Genomic DNA, 13,991 nt, shown 5'->3' with positions numbered 1-13,991 from the left:
TAATTTCTTGCAACAATAACAACTGAATTAAGGGATGAGCTGACTGTTGTTGTTTTAAGAAGAAGTCCGACCGCAGCTCAGAACAGACCACTCCAGACCATGCGGTTCCAAGGGGGAGAAAGTTTATTCAGGGGAAAGGGCAAAGGTGGGGAGAGAAGAGAAGTAGAGGCCGGCCATGACCAAGTGGAGAGACAGAAAGGTGGGGGAGGGGACAGAGAGGCAAGAGGCAAGAGGGTAAGAGAGAGGAAGAGGGCAAGAGCAAGAGAGAGCAAGAGAAGAAGAGGGGGAGTAAGAGAGAGAGGAGGGGGCAAGCAGCCCCTTTTATAGTGGATCAGGCTACCTGGCGGTTGCCAGGTAACTGTGGGGAGGAGCATACCTGGCTGTTGCCAGGTAACTGGGGATGTGGAGTTTAGACGAAATACTAACATTCCACCGTTTTGGTTTAATTAAAAAGAAAAAATTAGAAAGAGGTGACTGTGAAGCAGGAATAGGGACGTCGTCGTGATATCTGGCTACTTCCTGCTGGCATTGGGGGCGACGTGTCTCTAGGGGAAACACAGAAGAATGGGTATGGGGGTGTTTGTCCGGTCGTAGGAGAATTGGCTGTTTCCTGCTGTCCAGGGTCCATGGAGCCATCTGAGGACAGGTCAGAAGGAGCAGGTCCAGTAGAAGCAGCTGTATATGTGTCAGGAGATGGAGCATCTAGAGGTTGCTTCTCTGGAGTTGTTCTGGATGTGCCTGGACTTGACAAATTGTAGGGAATAAGATTACGTACATTTGGGGGAAAGAAAATTTTTCTAAGATGTACATTTGAAACCCAGAGGGATCCCACCCTTTGGAATAGGTAAGTGGGAAGTTTAGGCAGATATACTTATCTAGATGGCATCTATTTGGTCCATGAAAGGTAAATCTGAGTGGATTTCCTGTAGCTTGTAAGTTTACAAAAGAGATAACAGCATGAGTTAATAACATAAGCAGTCTTTAAGATGAACCTTTGTTGGATCATATAGTGGCATGTTTTATTAGAGGTAGGCAAGTTTATAGGAACTCAGATATTAGGACAGTGGAGTAGCAAGAAAAGGAAATAAGAAGCATTTAATTGATGGCAACTGAGTTTAGGTAATGAGGTAACAGATAATATCTGTGAAAGCTTAGCTGTCAATGTAGTCAGAAGTCTGAAAGAGTAAACAATAATCTAGCAGTTATATATTATTTTAAAAATGACAGAGTCCACTAGCCAACAGTTCCCATGGTCTCCATAGTTTCTTGAGCGAAGTCAGTTTGGCTTCCAAGCACAGAAGGCGCAGGGCTTTCTCTCTGTGGAATGGATACGCGTGACATGAGAAATGACTTACCTTGGTTTAGCCAAGTCATTTGACTCACAGCATCCAGTTTAGCTCACTGCATTTGTTAGTGACCATATCATCGCATGTAATCCAGGCTGTATCTTCTAGGTGTCCAAGTCTTCTGAAACCATCTTGGGTCAACTGTTACAGGCTTTGGGAGTTCTGTCGGCTACAAACTTAAATATACTATTAGCAGACTTCTGACAGGATTGAGAGCCATAAGGTTTGGTTGTAACTGAATAGAATTTAATAGTAGTAGTAAAAATCTATTAAGACAGGATAGGAAAGAGGTTTAAGTAGCTTTGGCGGGTTCTGTAGGTAGAGAAAAGCACATTTTAGTATTAGCAAGAAAACATTTGGCTAGGAACAGAATAAGAAAGCTGGCAATAGTGGCATACGATCAAATGGCTGGCAGGTTGGGGCTATGGGCCTGCAGCTGAGGGCAGAGGTCAGGTCCGCTGTGGCGGTAGGGTGGGACTTCCTATTAGCAGCCGGAAGTCACTGCCCAGTGCCTTTAGCGGCTAGGGTCTGCACTCACTTTACAGGAAAGCTGGGGCTATGGGCCCACAGCTGAGGGCATAGTTGTTGCAGGTCGGGTCGCTGTGGCGGTAGGGTGGGACTTCCTATTAGCAGCTGGAAGTCACTGCCCAGTGCCTTTAGCGGCTAGTCTGCACTCACTTTACAGGTCCCGGGCAGAATGTAAGAAGTAGACCCAGAGCAGAGCTAAGGAACAGAGGGGAAGGGAGCAAGCAGGGTCCTGGACCCGCTGCTTTTCAGGCGAACCGGCTGAGCCAAATGGTCACAACCAGTCGCAAATGACAGAGAAGGCAAAATGGGGAAGAGGCCTACATCAGCAGGTGGCCGACTGACCCTTGGGGGAGACACACTAGGGACTAGAGCTTGGAGCCAGTGCTCCTGCGAGAGAGAACAGTCTGTCCAGGCCCGGCCTGGGGTACTCAGCTGCGAGAAACTGTCTCAAGAGGAGAGGGGATGTGTCTCACCCAAGAGGAGTTCTAGAAGGAGGGTCAGGGAAGAAAAGGGTTAGCTCTGAGCTCAAGAGATCTTTCTTGGGACCATGAGGATGGTGACTCTGATCAGTGGCGGATGGCTAAAAAAACCTGAGGTTAGGAACAGACAGAACACATGGAGGGATTAGAGCAAAAGTAGATTGTATATAGGGAATTTTTTCCTTTACCAGACTGCTGTATGTATGTATGAAGACCCTTTTAAATGACTGGGTCTAGTGTGCCATTAGGTGGCCATTTTAAACCATTACCTAGAGTATACCGAATCCAGACTTCATTGTAGAGATGTATCAATTTGGAAGGCCTCAAAGTAGGCGTTAATTTTAGAGATCTGAGGTTTTTAAGGAGACAACCCAGTGGGGTGCCTGAGAGTGCGGCCGAAGACAATGTAGCGCCTATTGGGTGACAGGGAGGGCTTACCAAGCTATCGTATCGGCGTCCCGATAGAAAGGCGGTAAGAAATCAGCCAACGGCCTGGGTAACCAGGTCGTCACGAGGTTACCCAAGGGGCTAGCACGAACTCCCGGAGTTCGGCGGGAAGCAATTTACCCTGGTACCAGGCTTTCGACAGCTGCTAGAGCTAATTGGGAGGGAGGGTGTAAATTGCTTTCGAGGGGAGGGGAGTCACCCAGTGGCCAATGTCCTAAATAGTGGTTCGGCTAGGAGGCTAGTCATAGGGACCAGGGCAGACAAATGCCAACACTTCACCGCCCAAGGAAGACTGGCCAGGTCTTATTTGGATGGCTAGGGTCCCTCCCAGCCAATTGAAATTTCCTTACCAATAAGCCGGTGTGTGTTTGAAGAAATATGCAGTCTGGTATCAGGAAAGCGGAACCACGAGGTCTGTGTGTGGGCCTGTCTGGCTGCCTAAGCCACGTGGCAGAGTACCATGTGGTGGGCCGCAGGCGTACTTAGTCTGCAGCAGCGGTGGAAATTAACGCAGTCGGTGATGGCAGATAGCAGTGATGGAGTCCACGCGGCGTAGAGGCGGTGGCGGCGACGGGTGGCAGGTCCAGTGGGTGCAAGGCTGCGGCGCTGCCAAGCTCGGCCTCTGCCAGAACGGCAGCGGCGGCGGTGGCAGCGGCAGTGGCGGGCCCAAGCCTCGTGGCGTCCGCGGTCCTGCCTGGCCACCGCAGCTAGTGGCTGTGGCGGTTCCCGGACAGCGTGCGCCACCACAACCGGCGGCGGTGGCGCAGCGCGGCCCGCGGCAGGCCACATGTCGTCAGTCCTTTTAAACCGCCCGCCGGTGTCCCCACGCCTGCGCCAGGCCGCCCGGTTACAGCATCCAGCAGCTGCCCCGAAGTTTTCGTATCCGAGTCACGGCACCATTGTTGTTGTTTTAAGAAGTAGTCCAACCGCAGCTCAGAACAGACCACTCCAGACCATGCGGTTCCAAGGGGGAGAAAGTTTATTCAGGGGAAAGGGCAAAGGTGGGGAGAGAAGAGAAGTAGAGGCCGGCCATGACCAAGTGGAGAGACAGAAAGGTGGGGGAGGGGACAGAGAGGCAAGAGGCAAGAGGGTAAGAGAGAGGAAGAGGGCAAGAGCAAGAGAGAGCAAGAGAAGAAGAGGGGGAGTAAGAGAGAGAGGAGGGGGCAAGCAGCCCCTTTTATAGTGGATCAGGCTACCTGGCGGTTGCCAGGTAACTGTGGGGAGGAGCATACCTGGCTGTTGCCAGGTAACTGGGGATGTGGAGTTTAGACGAAATACTAACACTGACCATTCCCTCTGTTACTGTGCTGTGATTCCACCCATGAAATACTCATTTTCTACAAAGGCCAGACACTGGGTTCTTGGTTCTATTTCATGGGAAGAATATGTTGCCCAAAGGTCCCTTAACAAGACGACTGAAAACAAAATTGAGAATCAAGTTCAATCCTCCTTCTTTTCTTTTGGGTTTGTTGTGAGATGATTAATTTCTTGTGTTTTCTTGGGTGTAGATACCCTCCTTGTGTTGGAGTTTTCCTTCTAGTATCCCCTGTAGGGCTGGATTAGAAGAAAGATTTGGTTTTGTCATAGAATATTTTGGTTTCTTCATGATGATTGAGAGTTTCTCTGGGCATAGTAGCCTGGGCAGGCATTTGTGTTCTCTTAGTGTTTCTGTTCCTTGAGGCTCCCTAGCTCTACTACATAGAAGAAGATTGTGATACATACAGGGTATGTAGGTCTTGAAAGTTGGTTTGCATCTGCAATTAGGCTCACATTAATTCCTTACAACAAAGTTGCTGTGTATTTTGTACCACAGGCAAAATGTAGCATAATTGGCCATTCTATGTCTTTTCTTTTTTGTTCTCTTCGTAGCCAGATAACATTCAGCTGTAGTAGTCTACTTCCTTGGGAACTTTTCCAGAATGCCCTTCAACAAAACAATTGTCACCTTCTGGCATTTAGACTGCCTACCGGCCAAGTTTAAAAGCAAAATGTGACTTTATTCAGATGAAGTAATTCTGCCTGCATTCCTCTAGTGTGGTTTTATGTGTTGTAATTTTGTATGCAATTAAGGAGCAATTAAAAGCAGGCACAGTAGGTTTCAATTCTCTAAAGTAGCATGCCAAAGTTAGAGATCCCCATTCCCATTTTGTTTGTTTCATGAAGACTCGGAAACCAAGCAAGGACCTTTGTAATTTCTTTTTCTGATTGCATTATCTTTCATAACCTCATAGTCATTTAAGGGACATATGTTTCTGGAACATTTTTTCAGAGAAAAGGAAAAGCCTTTGGAACAAGGTTGCAAGAAGGTAGGATAAAAAGTGAGGACAACAGAATAATCAGGAGACTCACAGATTTTCAGAATGGCCCTTCCTCTTCAGTGCCTCTGCTCTCTAGACAATCCACTGAGTAAGCCTTTCCTGACACCAAGAGGAAGGGCTTAAAGAGAACAATAGCCTAGGGAGAAAGGCACCCCTTGGTGGAAGTGTAAAAGACAGGGTGTACCACATCTGTTTTCCCTGTGGACAGTAGGTTTTACAAGGAGAAATTAGAAGAAAGGTTGGTGGTTTTGACTGGCTTTCTGCCTCTCTCTAGCATAGCCAGTGACAGACTTGAAGCTCCTGGTGAGTTAGGTATTTACTATCTGTATTGTATAGTTGTTGAGATCAAAGAGCTGAAATTACTTGCCTAAGGGCACACTGTAGGGGAGAATCAGAAGCAGATTCAGGTCTGGTTGTTAAGGCTGGATTCTGTTTGGAGGTCTTCATTCTGACTGTGAACAACTTTATTAAGAAATGCATTTTGATTACATCATTCATTCTGTAGTTGTCAAAAAGCCTGAAATGCGAATGTGCCACTTCCCCCCACCCCCTCCCACCCTGTGCTGACCCTGGCTGTTGAAAGTCCTCTTTCTGCTTGGAGGGACCTATCAGAGTAACACGCCTGCCCTGAAAGTTTCTTTCCTTAAGCTTCCAGGAGGACAGAAGAGAAGAGGAGAGGACCAATGACCAGCAAGTTGAGTAAGTACCAAGCAAGGTGTCTTCCACTTTCTTCTTTTTTTGAGAACCACCTACTAACAGCATGCATTCTCTCTCATCTTTCTCATTTTTAGATTTGAAAGCTTTTACTCTGTGAGCAAGCTTTTCTTTACTTTTTTCAGTGACACATAACACTACTGTTAACAAAGCTATCCAGTGTTCCCTTTCTGCTATCCTATTATTCATTGTCTGACTTTGACAAAGGTGATCATTTATGATTCTAATTTCTAAGTGCTTGACTTGCTTTGCCTGTTTCATAGGTGTAATTCCATTTGCAGCCCCATCCCTCAATGGGCTCATAATCTCTTAGGAGGAGCCAAATATGGAGGAGGTACCATGGTATTCCATTAGCAAATGATAACTTTGCTTCATAGGATTTTGGTCTGTATACGTAGGACCTGAAAGTAGAACTCACTGCATTTAGTTTAATGATCTGTTGTACTGTCATAAGTAAATCACACATACATGACATGAAGGGTGTCACTAATGAAATGGTTTTAAAGCAAAAGTTAATATTTTTATTTATCATCAATAAAACACATAAGATATTTTACAAAAATTAATTATTGAAGAAATTAAGAAACTCATTCTTGAAGTTTTACTGGGATACACATGGTTTCTCCAAAAAAAAAAAAAAATGGTTGAAAATTTGGAAAGAATTGCATGGTTTTTTGTGTGTGTGTGTGCATTTTAGAAAACACGATTTCCTAATCTGTCTTCTTTATGTGACCACTATAGTTTTATAAAAAGTAAATGTTGCTGGGTGATCCTGTTAGAATGAAGAAGGCCAGAGTCTGATCCTTTTCTTGAAATATTCTGTGGAACTGGAACTTAAAATATTTTCTCCAACAACAATTTCACGATTTAAAAAATTGGTTTATTGATTGATATATACTGCACAAAGCTGTGGTGAGGTTAACACTTCACTTGGGTTGTCTCCCTATTTTTCAGTTAGGAAAGTTCTTTGTGTACTGTGGATATGACTCTTTTGTCCCATGTATGGCAAATATTCCCTTCCAGATATGCCCAAATGCAGGAATTCTATAAAAACACTAAACTGAAAGCTATACTACATGTATATACACACATATACATACACACACATATATATATGTTTTATTTATATTTTCTTCACTCTTTTTAACCTATAGAAAAAATACATATAAATTTACAATATATAAAATATATTTATATCATAATTTTATATGATATATAATATATAAGTTATTGTATGTTATATATAATATAAACATATATATTTATCTATAGGCTAAAAAGAAAACAGTGAAGAAATTACAAATAAAATAAAAATGAGGTAAAAATAATATCAAAAAAAAAAAAAAGAAGAAAGAAAGAAAAGGCCCTGCCATAGCATTACAAGACAAGGAACCTCCACTGAGTTGACCATCTACTGCCTTGAGTGCAGGCAACCCTTAAGAATAGTTTGTTTCCCCAATAAGACTCCCTTAGAGCAAACTAAAATTTCATTTGCAGGTGGTTATCAATTAGAGATTGCTTCTGTGCTAGGGCTTGGGGCGTGTGTTTACTTCTATCTAGGATCCCGCTTAGTGCAGACCAGTGCAGCCTCTGCATCAAATCTTCTCCCTCATAGCTCAGGGAAGTCTGTGGAAATGGAGGCATACAGAATATAAGACCTGCAGGGGATGGAACACACCAAAAACACAAGGTCCTGTGAATCAACAGCATTGATGTAAATACGAGCTCATTGGGACTGAGAGAGCATGCACAGAGAACCACTGTGGTTCTATGGGTTATAGATTGGTTATCTTTGACTTAAGAGCTGATATCCACATATCCGTGAATACATACCACATTTCTCTTTGTGATGATTTTTTTCCGGTTCCATCCATTTACCTGTGAATTTTGTTTTTTTTTTCTAAGCAGGTGAGTAATATTTCATCATGAAAATATACTATATTTGCATTATCCTTTCATCTGTTGAGGGACATCTAAGTTGTTTCTAGTTGGCTATTATGAATACAGCAGCAATGAACATAGTTGACAAGAGTCTCTGTACTAGGAAAAAGCATCCTTTGATATATGCCTGAGTGATATAGCTGGATCATAAGGTAAATCGATCCTTGTCTCCCTTAGAGACCACTGCACTGATTTCTATGGTAGCTGTTCAAGTTTGTTCTCACACCAGCAATGGGTACCTGTTCCTCTTACTCCAATTCATGACCAGCATGAGCTATCACTAGTTTTATTGATCTTACACTCTGACAGGCTTAAGATAAAAATCTCAAAGTGCTTTTGATTGACATATCCTTGATGGTTAAAGGTGTTGAACATTTCTTTTTAAGTGTTTCTCAGACATCTGAATTTTCTCTTTTGAGAATTCTCTAACCCATTTTTAAATTTGGTTATTTATTTTCTTGATATCTAGTCTTTTAAGTTCTTTCTATATTTTGAATATTAGCCCTCTATTAAATGTGGACTTGATAGAAATATTTTTTTTATTCTGTTGAGTGCTGTTTTGCTTTACTTACAGTGTCTTTGTAGTACAGAAGCCTTTCAATTTTATAAGGTCCAATTTATTAATTGTTGATATTAGTTGATATTATAATTGTTGATATTGATATTAGAACAGCTACTAATGTTCTGTTCAGAAAGTCTTTTCCTGTACCAATGAGTTTAAGGCTATTCCACACTTCCTCTTCTGTTAGGTTTAGTGCATCTGGGTTTATGTTGAGGTCTTCCATCTATTTGGAATTGAGTATTGGAGGGATAATAAATACAGATTCACTTTAACTCTACTTAACAGTTTGAACACCATCACTTACTGAACGTGTTGTCCTTTCCTCCAATGTGCATTTCTGGAAAAAAGCAGGTGTCCACAGGAATGTGGATTTTTGTCTGCATCTTCATTTTGATTTCATGTCAGTTTTTGTACCAATATCATGCTGCTTATTACTATAGCTAGCTCTTTAATAAAACATGGAATCAGAGATGATGATTCCTCCCAATTTTTTTTTATTATTCAGCATCCTTTCAACAATTCTTGTCTTTTTTTTCTGTTTCCTTATGAAGCTGAAAATTGTCCTTTCAAGGTCTGTGTTAGAATTTTGATTGGTGATTGCATTGAATCTGTAGATTGTTTTTGGTAAGATGGCCATTTTTACTATGTTAATCCTACCCATTCATAAGCATGGAAAATCTTTTCATCATCTTATATCTTCTTCAAATTCTTAAAGTGTTTCACTTGCTTTGTTAGATTTACCCCAAGATGTTTGTATTATTAGAGACTAATAATGATGGAAGAATGGTGTTTTTCTTGACCTCTTTCTCAGTCCATTTGCCATTTGCATATAGGAGAGCTACTGATATTTGTGAGTTACTTTTGCATCCAGCTAATTTGCTGGAAGTGTTTATCAGCTGTGGAAATTTCTTGGCAGAATGTTCAGAGTCACTTGTGTATACTATTACATCATCTGAAAAGTACTTTGACTCCTTCCATTCCAATTTGTATTCCCTTGATTTCCTTCAATTGTCATACTGCTCTAGCTAGGACTTCAAGTCATATGTATATGTATATGTATATGTATATGTATATGTATATGTATATGTATATGATGTATATGTATGTATGTATGTAGACACTGAACAACTTTGTATTGCTGCTGATTTTAGTGGAATTGTTTTGAGTTCTCTCCGATTAACATGTTGTTAGCTATGGGATTGGTGTAAACTGCCTTTATTATATTGCTGATACTGAAGAATAGAATCAAGCAAAGAAGGGGATTTTGAGGGAATTCACAAGAGGGAGGAAAGTATGATGTTTCATCAGGATCTGCTAAATCCCCTAGGACTGGAGAAAGAGAGTGTGAAAGACTACCCCAGTAGTCTTCCCTAGAGCTGGGGATGAGATTGGAGAATTGGATTTGGAGAAGAGGGAGAGTTAAGATCTGAAGCTTGCCTATCTCCTTCGCCTACTTGCTTTTCTGAAAAGCTTGGCTTGTGGGTTCACAGGGAATGCCTACTAAAGTTGGGGGACAAAATAAGTGCATGAGTTAGGAAGAAGGTTAGAGAAGATCTATCTTCTTTGCTATAGATGGGCACGGAGAGGAACAGGAGGCTCTGGCAGGTGCTGTGCTACAGAGCTGAGTTGAGATATGAAAAATAAGTTTGTTGAAGAGGAGGGAGAGGAGAAGAGCAGCACTTAGCCCACTGGCTTCCCTTGCCAGAATGGCTTTCAGGCTCCTAGGTAATGTGGTTGGAGTTGGGCACTGGAAGAAAGCAATGAGTGGGGAGAAGGAAGTTTGGAGGAGAAGACCTGTGTGATCACCTAGCGATGAGGGAGTCGGGAGAGGGGAAGCTGCAGCAGATGATCTGCTGCAGAGCTGTGAATGAAACTGGACCATTAGGAGGAGAGGAGAGAGGGGTGAAGACCTGCAGTTAGCTGGCCTGCAGCTGGAATCTATATTTGTACACCTAAACACATATAGGATATATCATACGTAGAATTATAGATCACAAAATGTTATGAGTAATGAAAGTATATTGTGTACCACCCATTTCAAGAGCTGCTATATTATCTTGAACATTAAAATAATCCTAGCTGCTCAATAATGCATTCAATATTCAATCACAACATAGACCCTATGTTAATCTCCAAACCAAGCAATCATTATAGACTCTTTTAACCAGAGGTATTAAAGCATCTTTTTTTGAACTCTCAAAATGTCTATAATCCATTTCTCTTCCTTGGTGAAAATGCAGGTTTTAAGGACCATTGAAAGCTGAAAGAGTTACCTAGGTAACCCATTAAGTAAAACACAAGGGAATTAAATTCTGACTTTTAGTATTTTCTTCCCTGCATGCCCTTTGAAATGAGGTAAAAGTATAACATCAAAGGTCCCACTTATGAAGCAGATCAAACAGAACCCATGATTCGATTCTGATACATCAAAATATCAACCTAGGATCCCAGTCATTTTTCTCTGGAGCCTCTGGCTATTTTTAGAACCACCTGTCAACAATGGCCAAATGAGGCCAGAGTTCTAAGAACATAAATGAGATGACACACCTGCAAGTACTTGAGAAGTTTTTAGACACAAATTTTTGAAGTTTTTAAGAATGACTCAGAAAACATGACAGAAATGAGAACTCAGCTGCACCATCTACTGCAGAGAACGAGAGGACGGTGGCTAGTGTCTGATGCTTCTCTCTGTCTCCTGCGTTCTAAGTTACTATTTAAATCATATCCCTTTCATGAGAGTCAAGAGGCCTTACCAAGAGAGTAAAAAATAGAGGAAAAAAATGTCATACTATAGAATTCCTATAATGTCACAACAATCAATGAACCACACTCCTAAACATGTGGATGTGTGATTGGCATATTCCTTGCACTCAGGCAAATGGGTTTACAGATAAGAGTACCTCCAGGATGAGATTTTTAGATTTTTATCTTATTGTTGTTGTTTTGTTTATATTTTTCCTCTCCCGTTTTCCTACAGGTCTTTTGATTATGCACTATGGCTTTCAGCTTAGTATTTTTATGGGATTCCTGAGTGTGTGCCTTCTCCTGGGCAATTTTCCTTCAGTTTGTTTTGTCCAACCCCAATGTTTTAGTTTTTGTTTTATATTATTGTATTGTATTTTTTTAGTATCCCTTAGAAGCCTGTTTGTTTTCTAAGGAGAGACAGAAAGAGGGTAGATCTGAATGGAAAAGAAGATGGGGAGGAATTGGGAGGACTGGAGAGAGGGTAATCAGAATATATAATGTGAGAAAAATATATTTTCAGAAAAATGAAAAACAAAGATGTACATATATATAAAACATATGATATGATACATTTTATTAAAAAAAATGAAAGCCTTATTTTCCCCATATTTCTGCCTTATGGACACCACACTCATTTTCTCAAGCATTAGTTTGACAAACTCATACCCACAATGACAGACAGACATGGGCCCTGTCACCTGAAGGACCACGTCTCACTGAGTCACCCTGCCATGTGGAGCTCTGCTGCTTCTCCCCTGTGCTTTTTGTTACACCTTTTGTCAGCGTTCTAACAAAGCTGCACACCGCAGTGTACCTGTTCCATTGGATTTATTCAGGAGGTTTCTCAGCTGTTCTGCTCAGCAGAGATGCTAATGACTGTTAGGAGCCATGGTGAGCGTGACAACATTCACCATTACAAGATGGCGTGGGCATCCTGTGCTCCCACAAGTAAACAACTAACTGCGCAGGTGCAAAAGGCAAAAGCGTGCCAAGCCACTGCCCATCCCATGGCGTAATATGGGGTGATGAGTGAACAGCCAATCAGAAGTGAACACACCACTCTAGGGTACATATAGCAGTGCCTTTCCTGGGCTTGGGGTCTTCTGCTTCTGCTGATACAAGAATAAAGCCTCGTTGTAGAAACTACCAGAACACTGCCTCACATGTCTCTTTCGAGGGCGAAGGGGACTTGGAAGGGGCGCGGAATATCTGGTGCTGAAACCCGGGAATTTCAAGGCGCTGCGGAGACCCCCCCCCCCCGAGATTCGGGGCGGGTTAAAAGACTACAGGATCGAGGTATGCCTCTGGGAGATATGTTTGGGGTGGAAGCCTTCATTGCGGGCAGATTTTCACCCATTGCTGCCGCTGCACTAGTTGGCCTCTTGTTTGTGTTGCTTTTGCTTTTAGCTTATTTGTGTTGTGGGGATCCAGCTCGCAGCACAGCTATTAGTGCAAGTCAAGAGGTTTCAAGAGAGGTCCACTCCAGGGTATCAGAAACAGAGCGTGTTAGCCGGCATCAGGCCAAGGAGCCTGGGGAAAAAGATAAGGCCAAGGAGCCTGGAAAGGAGAAGCAGGCAAAAAAGCCTGGGGAACAGAGACAGGCCAAGGAGCCTGGTCAAAGAAAAGAGTACTCAAAAGGAACAGGGGCCACTGCAGGGCCTGTTAAGGTTAAGGACCCTTCACCGGCTGGTGAAGAGAGAGTGGAGGTCAAAAGGACCCCCCATACCCCATTAAGGAACTTGCCGCCATACACCTTAGCAGCTCCAAAGAAGAAAGCCTAGAGGAGGAGGCAGTCGCCTATGCAAAAAATAACCATTCTGAGATAAGACTAAGAAAGACCTTGAGTCCCTTGGCCCCGCCCTTGCCTCCGGCCTATGCCCCGGGCAGCGTCTCTAATTCATTTCTCAGCACAGGAGATCGGAGGCAGCTACAGCTCTACAGCTGGCATTTCCGGTCTTTGAAGGAACAGAAGGCGCCCGTGTTCATGCCCCAGTAGAGTATAGGCAGGTCAAAGAATTAGCTGAGGCAGTACATGCATATGGAATTGGGCTAATTTTACTGTATCCCAAGTGGAGAGGTTAAGTGCAGCTGCTATGATGCCAGGAGACTGGCAGGACACAGTGAAGGCGGGTACTTAACAATATGGGCCAATACCTAGAGTGGAAGGCCTTGTGGCACGAGGCACTGCAAGCACAAGCCAGGATTAATGCAAACACTGAGGGACAACAATTATGGACTTTTGACATGCTGGCTGGAGTTGGCGTACACGCTAACGACCAGACCACTCATCCCTGGCAGGTATACGCACAAATAGCGACAGCTGCTGTTAAGACATTCTTATGTGTCATAAGGATTTAATTACTTTACAGACCTCATACCCCTTATTATTAAACACCTTGGAACAGTGGGGTCTGCATGTTGCTACTGAGAAAGTTCAATTTTCAGAAATTGGCTCCTTTTTAGGGATGGTTATCTATCAAGAAAAGATAATTCCTCAGAAATTGAAGATTCGTAGAGACCATTTACATACTTTGAATGATTTTCAGAAATTATTAGGTGATATAAATTGGTTAAGACCATTTTTAAAAATTCCCTCGGCCGAGCTGAAACCTTTATTTGATATTTTGGAAGGGGATGCTCATATTTCCTTACCGAGGGCCTTAACACTGGCTGCGAGCCATGCTCTACAAGCAGTAGAAAATGCTTTACAAGATGCCCAGTTGAAACGCATAGATGAAACCAAAACTTTTGATTTATGTGTTTTCAAAACGAGATGCTTACCCACCGCTGTATTATGGCAAGAAGGGCCTTTGTTATGGATTCATCCCAATGCTTCTCCCGCAAAGATTATTGAAAGGTATCCAGATTCAGTCGCTCAGCTTGCCCTTCGTGGACTAAAAGCAGCCATTAC

At 42.7% G+C, this 13,991-nt stretch overlaps 1 protein-coding gene across 2 annotated transcripts; it reads right to left on the bottom strand.

The window, feature by feature from the left end:
- Window positions 1-422: 422 nt before the first annotated feature.
- Window positions 423-3,831, bottom strand: LOC143443098 (uncharacterized). 2 transcript variants are annotated; one of them, XM_076938490.1, is made up of 2 exons: window positions 3,283-3,831; window positions 423-743 (listed from the first exon to the last, which is right to left on the bottom strand). In XM_076938490.1, the coding sequence occupies exons 1-2, from the start codon at window positions 3,587-3,589 to the stop codon at window positions 703-705; spliced, it is 348 nt and encodes a 115-aa protein (XP_076794605.1). In that variant the 5' UTR covers window positions 3,590-3,831; the 3' UTR covers window positions 423-702. The 2 variants fall into 2 exon arrangements, with proteins under 2 accessions (XP_076794605.1, XP_076794604.1); XM_076938489.1 differs by having other exon boundaries at window positions 423-738.
- Window positions 3,832-13,991: the final 10,160 nt, after the last annotated feature.

This window comes from Arvicanthis niloticus, chromosome 7 (genome assembly GCF_011762505.2).
Source record: "Arvicanthis niloticus isolate mArvNil1 chromosome 7, mArvNil1.pat.X, whole genome shotgun sequence".
Taxonomy (NCBI): Eukaryota; Metazoa; Chordata; class Mammalia; order Rodentia; family Muridae; genus Arvicanthis; species Arvicanthis niloticus.
This window is presented reverse-complemented; position numbering and strand designations above follow the sequence as displayed.

Bases quoted from the DNA above. Each gene is read 5' to 3' on its own strand.
- LOC143443098 (XM_076938489.1), bottom strand. From the start codon at position 3,589: ATGTGGCCTGCCGCGGGCCGCGCTGCGCCACCGCCGCCGGTTGTGGTG. The intron at 739-3,282 runs GTACGCCTGCGG...TGTCAAGTCCAG, and splicing joins CCACCGCTGCTGCAGACTAA to GCACATCCAGAACAACTCCA.